The sequence below is a fragment of the Harpia harpyja genome, chromosome 10 (assembly GCF_026419915.1).
Source record: "Harpia harpyja isolate bHarHar1 chromosome 10, bHarHar1 primary haplotype, whole genome shotgun sequence".
NCBI lineage: Eukaryota > Metazoa > Chordata > Aves > Accipitriformes > Accipitridae > Harpia > Harpia harpyja.
In genome coordinates this window covers 31,025,820-31,041,180 of record NC_068949.1, presented here as the reverse complement: position 1 = coordinate 31,041,180, position 15,361 = coordinate 31,025,820, and the positions used below count along the sequence as shown (strand labels likewise).

Genomic DNA, 15,361 nt, shown 5'->3' with positions numbered 1-15,361 from the left:
TGTCCTTCATGGGAGACAGGCACGCCACCGCCCATCCCAGTCCCTCTGGAGGGGTGCTGGCTGACGGGGACAAGGCTGGACAAAGGACACCCCATCTCCAACCTTTGCCCTGGCCCAGGCCAGAGCAAAGATATTTGCAGGGAGACAAGGAGTGTGCTCCAGGGGACAGAGGAGCAGGGCTCAGGCAAGGAGCAGCCACAGGCCAAGGGGTGGCCTCCGTCTCGTCCTGTGCCCCCCAGCAGGGTTGCTGTCAGGTGCTGGGGGGCTCTCTGCCTCCCCCCTCTCCACCACGGCTGGAAGCCAGCATGCTGCAGAGCAGCTGCAATTGATGCCACCGACTTTGGTCCAAAGCTTCGAGCAGCTGCATGGGGAAGCAAATGCACAGGGAGGCAACCCCAAATCACCAGCAGAACTGGGGAGGGGGGTACAGTCTGGGCACAGTCAGCCTGTCCTCCCTGCCAGGGCTCACAGGCAGTATGCCTGGGAGTTAACTCAGCCCCTGCCTCAGTTTCCCTCCTGACATGATCCACCTAGGAGTGCTGCTGCTGGAGCACAGGACAAAGCAAGTAGTTAAGCAGTAATGAAAGCTTTCCTGCCCTGCAAGCAGGTTTGCAGGCCCAGAGGGAGAGTCTGCCCCCTCCCTCCTCACCCCCAGGCACGGCCAAGCCGAGGATACAGCCCAGGGGTGGTGCCCAGGGGCACATCGGCACCCTGTGTGGAGGGGAGCCGGCATTCACCGCTGCACCCAGCCTGTGCAAGAGTCAGCACTGCAGAACCAACGCAGAGTATCCCAGGGCACCAGTGGACCAGGCAAACTGTCTGTCACCTCCTTACCCTGTGCGTGCCCTGATGCCCAGGGCCGGGCAAGCTGCAGCATCCTTCAGGTGGGTGTCTGCAGGCATGAGCAGGGGCTGGCAGGGCTGGGGGACCTTTCACACAGCCATCATGCCTGGGACTCCAGGGAGCAACTGGCCAAGCAGTCCTGACCTCCCTCCCGCCATGCACAGAGTCCCCCAAGCGGATCAGGGTTCCGCCAAGCATGCCCCACACACACTGCTCAGCACCTTACACAGTCTGTCCCCAGCCAGGCAGCACCCCTTGTGTCCCCCCAACCTGCCCAAGGGCCACAAGGGGCCCTGGGGAGAGCCAGGAGCAGGGAGGGCAGCAGGCACCCATCCTGCCCAGGCCTGGCTGCTCTGCAGGCTGGTGCTGAGTCTGACACCATGTTCATGGTGAGGTGACCACGGCCCCTGGGGACACCTTGCTCCTGTAGAGGTGCTGGAAAACACCCTGGTGTCCACTTGCACGCTCACACACAGTCCCAGCCCACAGCACCCCAGCACACATCAAAGTCACCACTGTGCAGCAGACACCCTGCCAGCCCTGTCCCCTCCCCACGTCTCCAGCCACTGGAACCTTGCATGGAGCAGGCAGGACACCCCAATCCTTGCACCAGGAACCCTCTGCTCACCCCTATGAACAGCAGACAGACACTATGTCCCAGGACTCTCCCGTGGATGCAGCAGCCTCAGAGCATTCTTGGGTGCAGCTCTGGACACCCACCGCCTGCCCCCCGTGTCCCTGGAGGAGCCAGCACCGCCCGCACCCGTTACCTTCCAAGGACACGGGCTCGAAGAGGCCAAATTGCTCCAGCACCTTGACGAAGAGGACCAAGACCACCAGCACCGCAATCATCTCAAGGCCTTCCAGGTTCATGGTGGGGGTGTCTCATGGCCCCACACTCCCACACCCCCTCCCCACCGCAGTCCTGGAGCCCCCTCACCCCAGCGTCGCAGCCGCCGGACCACGCATCCCCAGGGACCCCTGCCTCTGTCCCTGAGGGGGGATCGGCTGTCACCCCTCTACTCAGGGGCACCCACCATCAGCCGTGGGTGAGCAAGGGGTCAGCACGGGGCTGTGGCGGGCGGCTCGAGGAGCCACGGCCAAGAGCCCAGGCAGAGCACGGCTGTGCCTGTGAGTAAGAGTGGAGAGAGGCCAAGTGGAGGGAGGCGTGGGGGGTGGCAGGGATGGGGGGGCCGGGGGAGGAAGGAGGCATGCCCTCCCATTCCAATGACACCACCTCCATCGATTTGCTTAATGCAGTTGCTAAGGAAACGGGCCACAGATATTAAAAGGCACTCGGTTCCCGGGGGGGACATGGGGAGGGACAGGACGCTGGGCACTGGCTAAACATCCAGGATAGGGATGACTCAGACTTGTCCTCTGTGCCCCACACGAGTGCCTCCCCCACAGGGACCACCATGGCTGAGCACTCCACGGTCCCCACAACCCACTCTCTCCTGGGGAGTGTCTGGGGCAACAGGTCCAGCTGCCCCATTTCTGACCAGGTGGATGGGTCCAGCCGTCTCACTGGGAGAGCCAAGGGGAGACAGGGAGCAGGGTGGGGGAATGGGCCAGGAGCGGGGGGCTGTGATGCACAATGCCGGAGATGCTGCCAGACCCACAGGCAGCACAGCAACAGGCAAGAGAGGAGGGGACACAGGGGCTGGGGACCCAGCGGGACCAAGAGACCCAGCCAAGGTCACACAGCAGCTGGAGTTAGTGGGCGAACCCAGGCATCCGCATGCCTCGAGCACACATCCATGCACAGCCAATGGGGCTATATTTAGCTCCTACGCTTTTTTTTTAACAGTGTCCCAGCCCTTGCCTGGCTGCTCGATCACAGGCCACAGGGACCACCGGGGAGCCAGAGGCCCACTGGTCCCTGCCCCATCACTGGGGCTCAGCACCCCTTGGGGTGCACAGCTTCACCCAGGGATGCCGCTGGGACTGCCCATCCCTGGGTGGATGAGTCCCACATGGGGCATGAAGCAAACAAGACTCATCCCAGCTCCAGCACCAGTGTGGCAGGCAGAGAGCAGGGCTGCCCCCATGCCACCGCTGCTGCCCACCCCACCTTTTCCCTGCCAGGAGCAAGGCCAGCTGCCCCAGGTACAGGTGGGGTGGCCATGCCGAGACCCCCTGGCCAGCTCTAGGGTCCCCCCGGCCCCACAAAGGGCCCTGCAGACAGGACCGTGGCAGAAAGCCCCTTTTCCTTTCTGTTGTCTTTGTGCCGGGGGGCGGAATATGTCACCAGGGGAAGAAACGTCACCCTGGGACACCCCCGTGGGGGGAAGGGGGTGGCGGAGATGCTGGCTGATGCTGGCAACCACTCCCAGCAGGGCTGCCCCACACCAATCCCCCAGGCCCAGAACCCCCACCCAGGCCCCCATTCCCAGCCCAGGAGGCTGCAGGTTTGTCCCCTGGCAGGGAATGGAGAGGGCTGGTGGCTCAGTCCCAGGTCATGGCATGGCTGGGCTATCTAGCGGCTCTGTGCCACCAGGCTTGGCGTCTCCCGCCCGCCTGGGGTGTGCTCCCAAGGCTCTGACGCCAGCAGAAGATGCCAGCGATGCATCAGAGGCAGTTTGGTGAGAGCGATGAAAGTCCTCCCTGGGGAAACATCCCTCAGGCTGGAAGTTTTCAGACCTGACATTTCCTTTTCTTGGAAAGAGGTGAGTTTCCAGGCACTGAGCCTGGATTTCACCCGGCTGGCTACCGACTGTGCCCCAGTCCCTTCAGGGACGGGGTGACACAGGCCTGTTGCACTCTCAGAGGAAGTTTCCCACTCACGCCAGCTGCATTTTTAAAGCCATTTTTCTTGCTGAGCCCTGGTTGCAACCCATCCTCTCCCCGAGCCTCCAGCTGCTCCCAGGGCCGATGCCTGTCCCACATGCCATGGGGCTATTTATGCATCCTAATATTGTCCAGAAACAGCAGTAGAAGAGCCCTTCCAGCCTGAGCCAGGACTTATCCCAGCAAAGAGGGTTTGGGGCAGCTCCTCTGCCAAGCAAACCTGCTCAGCCTACATGAGCAGACTGTCGTCGGCCCCTCATGCATCTCCACTGGTATCGTGAGATACTGGGGCTGAAGGGCACAGCAGCAGGTCAGCCACCGAGCAACAGCTTCCCTGCCTGCCCTTGTGCCTGTCCCGTGCCAGCCGGCCTCCCCAGCAGAGCAGCGATAAATCACCCGCCGGCCGCCATGTCAGGATTACTCATTTCCGTGCTGAGGCCATTAATAAAAGCCCTCCACTGTTCACTGCCAGCATGATGCAGAATCCCACCAGGACCAGCACAGGCACCCGGCGCCGGTCCCACATCCCAGTGCCACACACCATGCCAGAGCCCATCTCCCAGCACCCTCAAATTCACCAGGGTTGCTTGCCCAGAGCACATCCCCTCCCACTGAGGGCAACTCCAGATGGGCTGGGGGTGTCAGGGGACCACCCCCTCAGCTCACCCAGGTCCCCAGGGATGCTCCTTCATCTGGAGCTGCCCCCAGGCTGGAGGAGACACATGGAACCACACGTGGAGCTTCGGCCATGGAGCCAGACCCACAGCCGCCTGCAAGGGATGCTTGAAAGGCCATCCAAAACATACGCACCCCACCAGAAGTGGGACAGAGCTTTGCCCCCCACCCCACCAAGGGCCATCACTCCCAGGGGTGGCTCCCCGCCCCTGCAGCCAACCAGCATTTGGCCACGCCATGGGAAGAGTCACAAGGCCCTGGCTGAGCCGTGCAGGGAGCGGTCACACAGATGGATGGAGAAACGCACACCCTGGGCAGGAGAGGCCCTGCATGTCCCCAGACACGTGGCACCAGTGCCACCCTTCCTGCCCTGCTCCTTGCCTTGGGGGTCTCACCCGCCAAAGCCCCTGGCATGCACATCCCACTGCAGCGGAGCTTGGAGAGACCCTTCACCGGGGAAACTGGAACCCCCACCACATCCTGGAGCTCCCCAACACGCCAGCTGAGGAGCAAAGATATAGGTCATGCCCAAAGGGACCAAGAGCCCCAAAATGCAGGTTGAGCTCTGGCATCGGCACTGAGCACTCCCCACAGAGCGGGAGGCTCCAGGGAGCCTGTCTACATCTCTGTCCCGCAGCGAGGGGCAGTGGTACCCAGTCGCCGGCAGCACAGCAGAGCTGGATGACCCCGGAGCAGCCCTGGGCACCGCCGCAGCTCGGCTGTGGCCATACACCGGCTTCTCTCGCACACAGTGGAGCAGGACCAGTACCAGGAGGAACAAATAAAGTGACTGAGGAGGAGATAGGGGTGCCCCAGAGAGGCAGAGATGGGGGTCCCCAATCCCCCTCTCCCACACCAAGAGCCCGGCTTGCCTCACCACCTGGCTCGTGGAAGAAGACAGGATGGGCCAGCATCACCCTGTCCCCCTGTGCCCCCAACCCCATACCTTCAATGCCGCTGATAATTTTGAAGCAGCGAGTGGTGAACCAATAGGAGATGAGGAGGAGGATGGCAATCAGGGAGGCATAGAGCAGGCTGTCATTGTGCAGGGATGTCCTCTCCATGGCTCCATCCCCTGTGCCCGCTCGCGCCCCCCACCTAGCCCAGCCGCGCTATCTGGGGCAGCCCTGTCCCGGCAGTCCCCCCCGCCGGTGGAGCCGGCCACGGCGGGCAGGGAGGCGGGCAGGCAGGCAGGTAATTGGGAGCGTTGTGTGAGAGCCAGGCTCCCAAACCAATTACCTTAATTGTGCTCAGGCAGCACATGGCAAACAGTTAAAAATAACCCTCCCGGCCCCGGGGGGAGAGTGATACCATCAGCCAGGAGAAGGAAGCAGGGGGCAGAGAACAGACGGGGCTCGTTACACATGTGGCTGTGTCTCCATGCCGCAGGGCCAGCAAGGCATTGCCACAGTCCAGCGGCTGCCCTGAGTTCACTGATGACCCCGGGACCCTCAGGGCTCAGCCCCTCACTGCCACCCTGCAGGAGGAGCTGCAAGTCCTGGAAACAGGGCTCCTCAGGGAATGATGCTGCTGCCCAGGATCGACGAACACCAGGATCTTCACTGACATGCCTGTGTCTGTCCTTGCTCCAGACACTGGGCCTTGAAGGAAGGTGTCTCTGCAGCCCTGCTGGCCCAGAGAGCTGGGTCTGGCAGAAAGGTGCTGGCATCTCATTCCCTGCACCCCAGCGCGGTACCTCCCCAGGGATGCCTGGGATCAGCATCCGCTTTTCTCAGCTTGGAGTCAGAGTCAACCAGCCCAGTTCCTGGTCTGCAATGCCAGGTGCACTTGGGAAGTGCCACTGTGGGTTTGGGCACACTTGCTCAGAGACCCCAAACCCCGCAGGATTAGCTGCATCCATGCCTGAGACACGTCCGGTCCCCAGACCGCACTTGGCCCCATCGGCTGCCCCCTGGGACACGTGGCTGGGGAAGATGCTGGACCCAAGTGTTTCACTCTGACACCTCTTTGCCTACAAGACATCCCATCCCTACCCCTGCAGCTACAGCCAGGGGATGTGGCCACCCAGCCGTAGGGTGAGGAGCCTTTCAGGGCACAGAACCCAGGTGTCCGGGTCCATCCCCCCTTTCCTTCTCTCTGCCCGCAAGACCAGCTGCTCTGAGCATCCACAGGGGACACACGGCAAAGTGGCCCTGGCATGCACCCACAGCTCAGCACCGGGGAGAGCAGCAGGCCCTGTAACGCCGCCCCAGGCACAGCTGTGCCAGGACGGGCAGCCCAGACTGGCACCGTGTCCACACCGCCTGTCCCACTTTGGGCTGTGACAATAACAGCTGTGAAGCATCCCCTGCCCAGCCACCCCTACCCTGGCTCTCCAGTGCTGCCGGCAGCGCAGCCCTGCCACCCAGCTAAAATTAACCATCCCGCCAGCCACCCACTGTGTATAAATAGAAGTGACCAGGAGCAGGGTTTCTTGTCCGGAAAGCAGCTCCGTGCACACAGCATGCCGCAGGCATGCACGGGGCAACACCCAGAGCTGTCTGGTAGCCAGGTGGCTGGTGTCTGTCCCCACTCTCCCAGCACCACCAGAAGCTGGGCACGGGCGACTGTCCCCCACTGCGGGACAGGAGCAGCTGGGGAGGGAGCGGGGCAGTCACCCATCACCAAGGGACCTGCCTCTTCAGGAGGGGACCACGCACATTGACCACAGCCAGGCTCTGCCCTGCTTGGGAGCCACCTGTGTGGCTACGCCTAGGGTGCTCCTAGCACAGTGCTGCAGGGTGCTATGGCACTACCCCCCCAAAATGTGCCATGGGACCAGCTGGGCCACAGCAGAGGCAATGGTCCCTGGGCACAGCTGGGCAGCAGTTGCCCAGGGCCCTTGGGTGCTGCCGACCACCCGGGGCGGCCAGCCTGATGGATAGGAGCCTTTCCTTTTTTTTGGTTCTCGGGGCCATCATCCATTAGGGAGAGTTAAATTTAGGTTACAGCTGATCCCTTATTACCTCGCTGCTAATCAGAGCGCGAGCAGATTATTAATAAGCACATTAAAATATTGGCGAAATGCTATTTTTGGGAGGTGAAGTCACAGTTTTAATCTGGTTAATTGATTGAGTCATTTCTCTTTCCCCCCATCAGCGACCCGTCCTTGGCTAGCTCCCCAGGACACCCAGCCAGGAGGGCACCCCACCCCGGGGCCTGCCTGGCTGGGCACCCAGTGCCTTCTGTGGTGAGCTCTGCAGGACCTCCTTCACCCACGCAGAGAGGGCAAAGGGGCTCATTGCCCCTCAAAAGGGGCCAATGGGGAGGATAGTGGCTGAGAGGGGGACAGCATCCTGGTGACCCATGTGCCACATGGACCGGAGCAGCGGCTGGGGAGGAGGAGATGCTGCAGAGTGGGGAAGGCTGTGCAAGCCCCACATCCTGCTCTCAACCCCGAGCTCTGAGCTTTAGGGGGGGGGGCACAGAGCTGCCCGGCTCTGGGTTTCATGCCACTTCAGCTTGTCCCAGAGCTTGGGAGGACACCGAGAAGAGGGTGAGCAGTGGTAGCTGATGCCCCACTGCCAGCTGTGCCCATCCCAGCCCTGTGCACCATGGCCACCCTGCACACCCTGGCAGGGCTGCAAGGACAGCACGGGGCTGAGCCCTTGGGGCCGCTCAGCACCACACATGGCCAGCCCAGAGACCCGGTCCTGGGGGGACACCCACTATAGACCCAGCCCCATAGCACCCAGCTGGAAAGCCAGGACACTGGGACAAGGACCTGCAGGACATCCTTGCAGGTGGTGGGGACAGGAGCACCCCGAAGTCCCCTTCCCATGGCTCCATCAGCTGCAGCTCTGCCCCTTGGACCCAGGGCTGGACTCAGCTGACTCATCTTCTGCCCCCTCCACTCCAGGCTAGTTGGCTGGTGCCCAATGGAGCCCACTAGCAGGGATGGACCCCGCGCTGCCTGCAGGCACACCCAGCCTCTGGAGCCTGGCACACTGCTGGGTCAGGCCCTCTTCCTGGCACCTCTTCCCCTACTGACATATTGTGGGCTGCTGCAGAGCCCTGAAGAGCCATGGGGCTGGGAATTGATGGGAAATGCCCACAGGGAGCGTTTCCCACGGCCAGGAGACCCTCCATCACAGGGCTCGGGTCCCCACGGGCAGGGAGGTGGCATGGCAGCTGGGCCTTGCTCACAGGGCGGATACTGCTCCATGTCCCAGCCCCCAGCGCTGTGCCAAGAGTATCGCCAGGGTGCCCCCACCATCCCTTGGCCCCAGGGACGGGCACAGGCTGGGGAAACCCAGGGGCTCCCGCAGGTGAGGAGGGGACAGAGCCTGGGAGGGTTTTTCCAGGCAGGCTAGGTCCCAGCAAAGGCGGCACAAGTCCCAGCCCCGCTCCAAGGCATGATGCTGCCACGTTGGCCCAACATTCCCCATGCTCCCGGCACCGTGCATCTCTCCCCAGCACCGTTGTGGCCCAGGGTGGCAGCCCAGGGGTCCACAGCTAGGCCAAACCACAGGGAGGGCAAGCTGCCCCAAGCACAGGGATGGGGGCAGGAGCCAGGCAACCAGGGTCCCAGCACACACAGGCACACAACAACCTCCCTGAGACATGCCCATTGGGGTCAGGAGGTAGCTCTGGGCTCACACCCAGGAGAGGGGGTCTTGGCCAGCTGTCTGGGCTGTGCAAGGGCTGGCAGGGGGACACGGGTCCCGCCATGGCTGTGACAGCAAATTGGGAGCACACGGCACGCAGCTCTGTCCCCAGGACCAGGCAGCATCCCAGGATACGAGCACAGGCGGATGCAGGCACCAGGGTGTGTCCCTGCCCCAGCCCGCGGGCAAACCCAGGGCTACTCTGGCTGGATGGATAGAGGGCGCAGCCCCTGCCCCAGAGGAGACAGATGCCTGGCACAGCAGGGAAGGGTCAGACCAGCTGTGATTTATTGGCACAGCAGTTTTTCATGCTCCACTCTGCACCAGTCCCCTCCCGAAACAAAACATTCCCATCACCCCAGGTCAACAGGGGACCTTCAGGGGCTCTTGTTGCCTCCCGTAAGCATCTCTGGCTTTGCCCCACACGGAGTCAGTGCAACCTCTCCGCCTGGGGCTGAATCGCTCAGCACTGCTCAGCACCTAAACGGCATTTCCCCCCCCTCCCCAAATAACCCCACAGAGCCCACCAGACAGAGACCCCTTCCCGCAGAAGAGAGCCCCGTGCCCCCCCCAGGGCAGCACCTACCTTGGGAGAGGGTCCCGGTGACAAACTGGTAGAAGAAGCGGATCACCCGGCCCAGCTGCCTCTTGCAGCGCTGCTGGCAGTGGCTCATGGCTCCAGCTCACAGCGCTGGGGAGGGACCCAGTCGCACCCCCCTCCCGGCCGGCAAACAGCCCCCCAGCCACTCCGAGCAGCAGGCGATGCCCGGGGGAGGACAGAGCCTTCCTTGCCCGGAGCGAGCCTGTGGGCATCGGCGGCAGGTCCAGCCCGGCGGAGAGGGCACAGGCAGCGCCTGGCAGCGCGGCAGCCGCCAGGCCCCGCTCCAGGCGGCAGGCAGCCAGCTGGGAAGTTTTGTGCTGGGATGCTCCTGTGCAGGCTGCCTGCGATCCAGAGGGGCCGAGGGAGCCGACGGCGGTACCCCTCCCGGGGCTTAGGCTCCCAAAAGCTGACCGCAAGCTCGGAGAGGGAGCGGGGTGCCCGGGCGAGCCCCCCCCCGTGCCGTGACAGCCCGCCGGCCCCCTCCGTGCAGCAAAGTTGCAGAGAGAGGTGGGGAGTAGCGGCAGGGGGATGCTGGGGGCTGGGGAGACCAGAGGTGCCGGCCAGCTCTCCGGGAGAGGCAGATGGACGCCTCCCTGGCTGGCAGAGCCCCGGGTTGCCCCTGGCTCCTGGTCCGCCCCTTGCCACCAGCTCGACCCGGCACTTCACGCCCCGGTTGGCCGGGAACCAGAGGCAGGTTGGTATGGCAACCCGCAGACTCCACAGGTCCCTCTGACCAATGAGGCACTGCTGCATCCCAGGGCCGCCTCTCTCCAAGAGCAGGGAAGGATGCTCCTTCCGGAGGGGAGCCGGCACCGAGAGCATCCTGCATCCTTGGGCATCAGCCCTCCGCTCCCACTATCAAGCGCTGTGAGCATCCTGCATCCCCAGGCATCAATCATCTGCTCTGGTCAGCCAGTGCTGCAAGTGTCCTGCATCCCCAGGCATCAGCGCTCTGGCACTGTGAGCATCCTGCATTCCCAGGAATCAGCCCTCCAGCACTGTGAGCATCCTGCATTCCCGGGCATCAGCCCTCCAGCACTGTGAGCATCCTGCATTCCCGGGCATCAGCCCTCTGGCACTGCGAGCATCCTGCATACCTGGGTATCCATTCCCGCTAGCTCCACGCAGGGGAGGAGATGAGGATCGGTGCAAGGAAGAGGAGTCAGACTCCCAGACCGCCCAGACTGAGAGCCGCTTGCTCCAAAGCTCAGCCTGGCAGCGAGTTGCTAGCTTGCACAGTATGTCAGAGCCAGAAGAGAGTCTTGCGCGTGGCGGTGGTGGGATTTCCCTGCTTCCAGAGCCAGCCCAAGATGCTTTGTGCAGGCTGGTGGCCACATCCCTTCCCCAAGTCCCATTTTCCCAGCTGCAGTTCCCTCTCCACATCACATCCACACCCCGCACCAGCAGGATCTCAGCTCTGCACCCATCCAGGCTCTATTATCTCAGAAGCTTCATCTCTTATTAATGGGAGAGGAAGTGAACAAAAAGGGAACTGATGGAAATTATAGCTTCTGCTCCCTCGAGGATAGGAAAGGGGTTGCAGGCATGATCCAGCCAGGATCAGTCAGACTGCTCAGTCCCCACAAATGCCTGAACAAGGGGCCCCAAGAGAAGGGGCAGGAGCCTCCCCAGAGGTTGGTATGGGGTAACATCACCCCCTGCTCCCCAAAAGAAGGGCCATCCCCTCCAAACCAAGCCTTCCCTGCCTGTTATGCCAGCTGTGCTCCTGCAAAGGGGGGGGCAGCCCCCAACAGAGAGACCCCCACACCATGGCAGACAGTGCCCCAGGGCAGGGAACAGGCACCGGGGGATGCTGCACTGGTCACTGCAGGGCTTGAGCCAGGTTTGGGGAGACCCTACAGCAGGATGCAACACACAGCACAGCAGGGTCTTGCAACCCTACAACAATACATCCACAAAGCCCTGGGCCAGGGAAGGGCTGCAAGGTACATGGACCCCACGGGGGGGACAGGACAGCCCAGGCCAGCCAAAGCAGAGCAGGCAGCTCAGCAAAACGCAGAGGCACAGATGCAGGGACAGCCTGTGAATGCAACAACTTGATTGAACCTACTTCCTGCAGACCACCTGCCGCCAGCCAAAAGCTTAGAAATTTGGGCTGGTAGCAGTGCCCAGTCCCCTCCTGCCACCTCTCAGGGACAGGTCAGTGGTTTAGGACCCTTGTCCTAACCTACAGTATCTGGGAGCCCCACTCCCAACTCAAACCCACAATACAAACACACCGGGACAGTTTCTTGCAACGATCAGATCCTGTGAGCTGTGTGATACAAGGCCAAATCCTGCAAATGCAGAGCTCAGCTCCCCCCATACTGGAAGAGAGACCCAGCTCCACAGCATCACCGCAGGGACCAGCCAGCACAACAGCCCAAAGCGGCTGCAGCATCCCAAAAGCCGGTGGGGTACAGGAGAGGTGGCAGAACAGCCACAGGAGGGTGCCAGAGCCCACAGGACCTGACAGCAAACAAAGTTTGCAGCTCCAGCCCAAAACCACCATCCAGCTCCTTGGGAGCCAGATCCCACCTGGCCAGGAAGGTTGCTCCATCCCAGCATGTCCCGTGCAGGTGGGAGATGCAAGCGTTGTCCTGTGCACCCTGGTCGTGATCACCATGCGGGACAGGGGTGCTCATATGCCTCTCCATCAGCATGCATAGACTGCCCCACTCCAGCCTGCAGGGACACGAGCCAGCACCGAGGTCACCCACTCCACCTCCAGGCTTGGCTGCCCACCAGCATCCCCAGGCGCTACAACCAGTCTGGAACTGGTGAGTGATTTCCAAAGGAGCATCAGCCCTCCAGGTTGGCCCTTGACTCTCCAGAGAGGCCCTCGTGCACTGACACCGAGACAGAAGCTCACGGGGACCATGTGGGTGAGCCAGGGGACCGTCCTCTCCCTTGCGCCTAGCAACCTGCAGCAGGTATTTTGCAATGACAGCACATTGCACAGAGACGTGAGCTGGCTTGCTGCCATCCCAGGGCTCCCTCTGAGCACATGGTCCCCAGGCTGGCACCAGGAACTACATGTCTTGCCTCTGCAGAAGGGCAGCAAAGCCACTCAGTCACTGACCCACCTCCCTCCAGCAGGACAAACAGGAATCCAGCAGAAATAAAAAACAAGCCACAAAGCAGGGCTGTTGAGCCCATCTTTACACAAGCTTTCTTGCTGAAGAGCTTCCACCTGGGTCACAGCCACCACGGGTGCCACTGCAGGGTGCACCCTGCCAGCCTCCTGCCCTGCCACCCAGCCTGTGCTTCTCCCAAACCTGCTCCCCCCACAAGGAAGCCACTGATCCCCAGCCCCAGGGGAACTCCAGTCCCCACAGTGCCTCAGAGGGCAAAGGGCGGCATCTCCCAAAGGGATATTTTGAGCCAGCCTGTGTCCCCAGAGCATCTGCTGGGCCCCAAAAGCGGACATGGCATTGCCAGAGCCACAGCAATGGGAAGGAGGAAGAGCATGGCTCCGGGCTCTGTGTCCAGCTCTGCTCCCGCCACGTTCTCTGGCTCTGGCAGGGGGAGCAGATGCCCCGCACCTCCCAGTGCCAAGCCTGCGCTGGGGACCCGCCCTGCTCCCCACTGTAGGGTATAAATGACAGATTCAGGGAGACTGGAGAGCAACATTGTCCCCCACTTCCTTGACCCAAACCCCTGCTCTCTGCCGGCAGGTTTTGGGGCTGTGCCGGGACACCTCCAGCTTGGATGCACGGGAGCCCAGGGCAGCCCACGCAATGCCTGTGCGGTGCCACGGCCCGTCCCCCGGTCTGTGCATGCCACGGTGCCGTTGCTGCTGCCTGACGCTAAGAGGAGCCCCCGTACAGCACAGCGGCAGGGCCACGGGGAGGTGAGCCGGGGACATGGTTCGTTCAGACAGCCGTGGCGGCTGGTGGCACACGGGGGACAGGAGGGGACACGTGCAGTTGTGTCGGAGGGCGCAGGCAAGCGTGGCCGCCTGGGCAAGGCCGCGCGAGTGTGCAAGGACACGGTGCGTGGACCTTCGAGGCCCCACCACGGACTGCTGGCAGTCCGTTGCAGGCTGAAGGGACAGTGACAGCACTGCCGGAAAGGGGGACGTGACACAGCTGTCCACACCAGAGCCATTGCTTCCTTCCCTGCCCAGGTCCTCTCCTCCCGAGATGGCTTCTTGGCAGACACATCCTTCCTAAGCCACCGACGTCTGGGTGGATGTCGCGGGAGCGCTGGGGGCAGGGAGCAGCCGGGGGAATTCACGCTGGTTCCTGGCCATGAAATATTCATTAGCACAGCCATGAAGAGAAGGGGAAAAATAAAAGATAAACAGAATAGGGGGAGCAGACACAATGCTTGCTAGCAGCTCAGCATGGCACAGACAAGCCCACAGGGCGGCTGGATCAAGGTTTTCAGGGCCAGCACTTGTGTATGAGTCTCCTGGTGCCTGTGCAAAGGCTGTCCCACTGTCACGGATGTCATGAGCACGTGAATACCCCTGGAAAATGCAACCAGGACACAGCCATCCTTGCAAGCAGCCACATGCTTGTGTGCACACCCAGCATCGGCAGGGATACCCTGGGACACAGACATCCCCAAGGGGTACCATGCTGGGCTGGTGCTCAGGGGTCATTCCTGCCTGTGCCAGCCCTGGGTGGTGCCCAGGCTTCAAAGTGTTTCAGCCTGGGCCACACACCCCAAGGACAGGAACAGAGCAAGGCTCCAGCCCAGGGCCACCCCGACGAGGGCATCTGGGGGCTCTCCGGAGTCACCCTGGGGCTGGCAGAGGGCAGACCCCTGCAACAGCATCTGCCAACAACATCTCCCTCAAGGAGAAAGGGCAATCAGGGTGGGCAGGAGGCACATTTCCATTAACGAGAAAGGGCAATCAAGGTGGGAAGGGTGCAGGGCACCCTGCAGCCCTGTGCCAAGCCTCAAACCACTACTCGGGTCCACAGGGACTGGGCAGATGCTCTGTTCTCTCTGTACCTAAATCCAGCAGTCACCTCTTTTTGGGGGATGGAGGACGCGCACATCCCAGCAACGCCAGACCCATGGCTGCCTGGGGGGTATGGGGCAGCTCCTGGCTGGAGGTGGGGCTCAGCAAGACTCACCCCAGAGCCAGGACATGCTGAGGGACAAGGAGGGGGACATCTGACAGCAGGGACTGTGGGACCCATGTGAATCCCTGGTCTCAGACACATCATGTTGGGACAGGTGGCTCCATGGGGGCCAAACACCACTGCCGTCTGCAGAGGGAGGCTCAACACAGCCATCCCTGTGTGTGGGTCCCACTGCTGCTCCTGCCTCCTCCCAGCCCTGGGGACCTGCAGCCTACGGGACCTGGGGAAGTGCTGAAAACGTGATGCCAGAGAAAATAAATAAGGCAGCTAATGAGGTAATTTGCATAGCTATTAGCAGGCAGGATTTGCAGTGGCTCTGACATGGGATGTGCTGTCACTGAGAAGCGCAGCCCAAGGGCTCTGCTGGTGCTTGCAGAGGGAAACACACCACAACCGTGCTGCGTGGGCCCACCGCAGGCACCTGCCACCCCACCCCGCCTGCCTCCCGGGCCAGGGAAGCAATGGGGACAGGAGCAAAAAGAGCATGGAGGTGGGAGGAAGGCTCAGAGTGGGGCAGCCAGCCTGGGAGGAGTGGCGTGCTCTAACCGTGAGCCCATGCTGCCTTTGGCCACCCACCGCGGGGCTTAGCCCTGTGATGTACAGAGCATAAGGCAGCACACAGCTCATACCTTGCCAAGATGCACAGAGAACATCCATGAAAGGGTGAGCTTGCTGAAGGACAAGGAAGAGCTGCCAGCAGCCCAGGCTGCCTTGTGGGGCAACCCCGCCACGGCACAGCCAGCTGG

At 62.2% G+C, this 15,361-nt stretch overlaps 1 protein-coding gene across 10 annotated transcripts in view; it reads right to left on the bottom strand.

Annotated features, from left to right (window-relative positions):
- The window catches only part of KCNIP2 (potassium voltage-gated channel interacting protein 2), a 47,489-nt gene that overhangs the window by 16,434 nt on the left and 15,694 nt on the right, over window positions 1-15,361 (bottom strand). Inside the window, exon 1 of one of the 10 annotated variants that reach the window (XM_052799846.1) lies at window positions 9,502-10,189. The exons of 4 other annotated variants lie outside the window; for them this stretch is intronic. In XM_052799846.1, the coding sequence (XP_052655806.1) occupies window positions 9,502-9,589 (88 nt within the window). In that variant the 5' untranslated portion in view covers window positions 9,590-10,189. Of the gene's footprint in view, window positions 1-1,613; window positions 1,759-5,254; window positions 5,543-9,501; window positions 10,190-15,361 lie in introns of those variants that run through there. 5 more of the 10 variants (XM_052799853.1, XM_052799844.1, XM_052799850.1 and 2 more) reach the window with 5 other exon arrangements.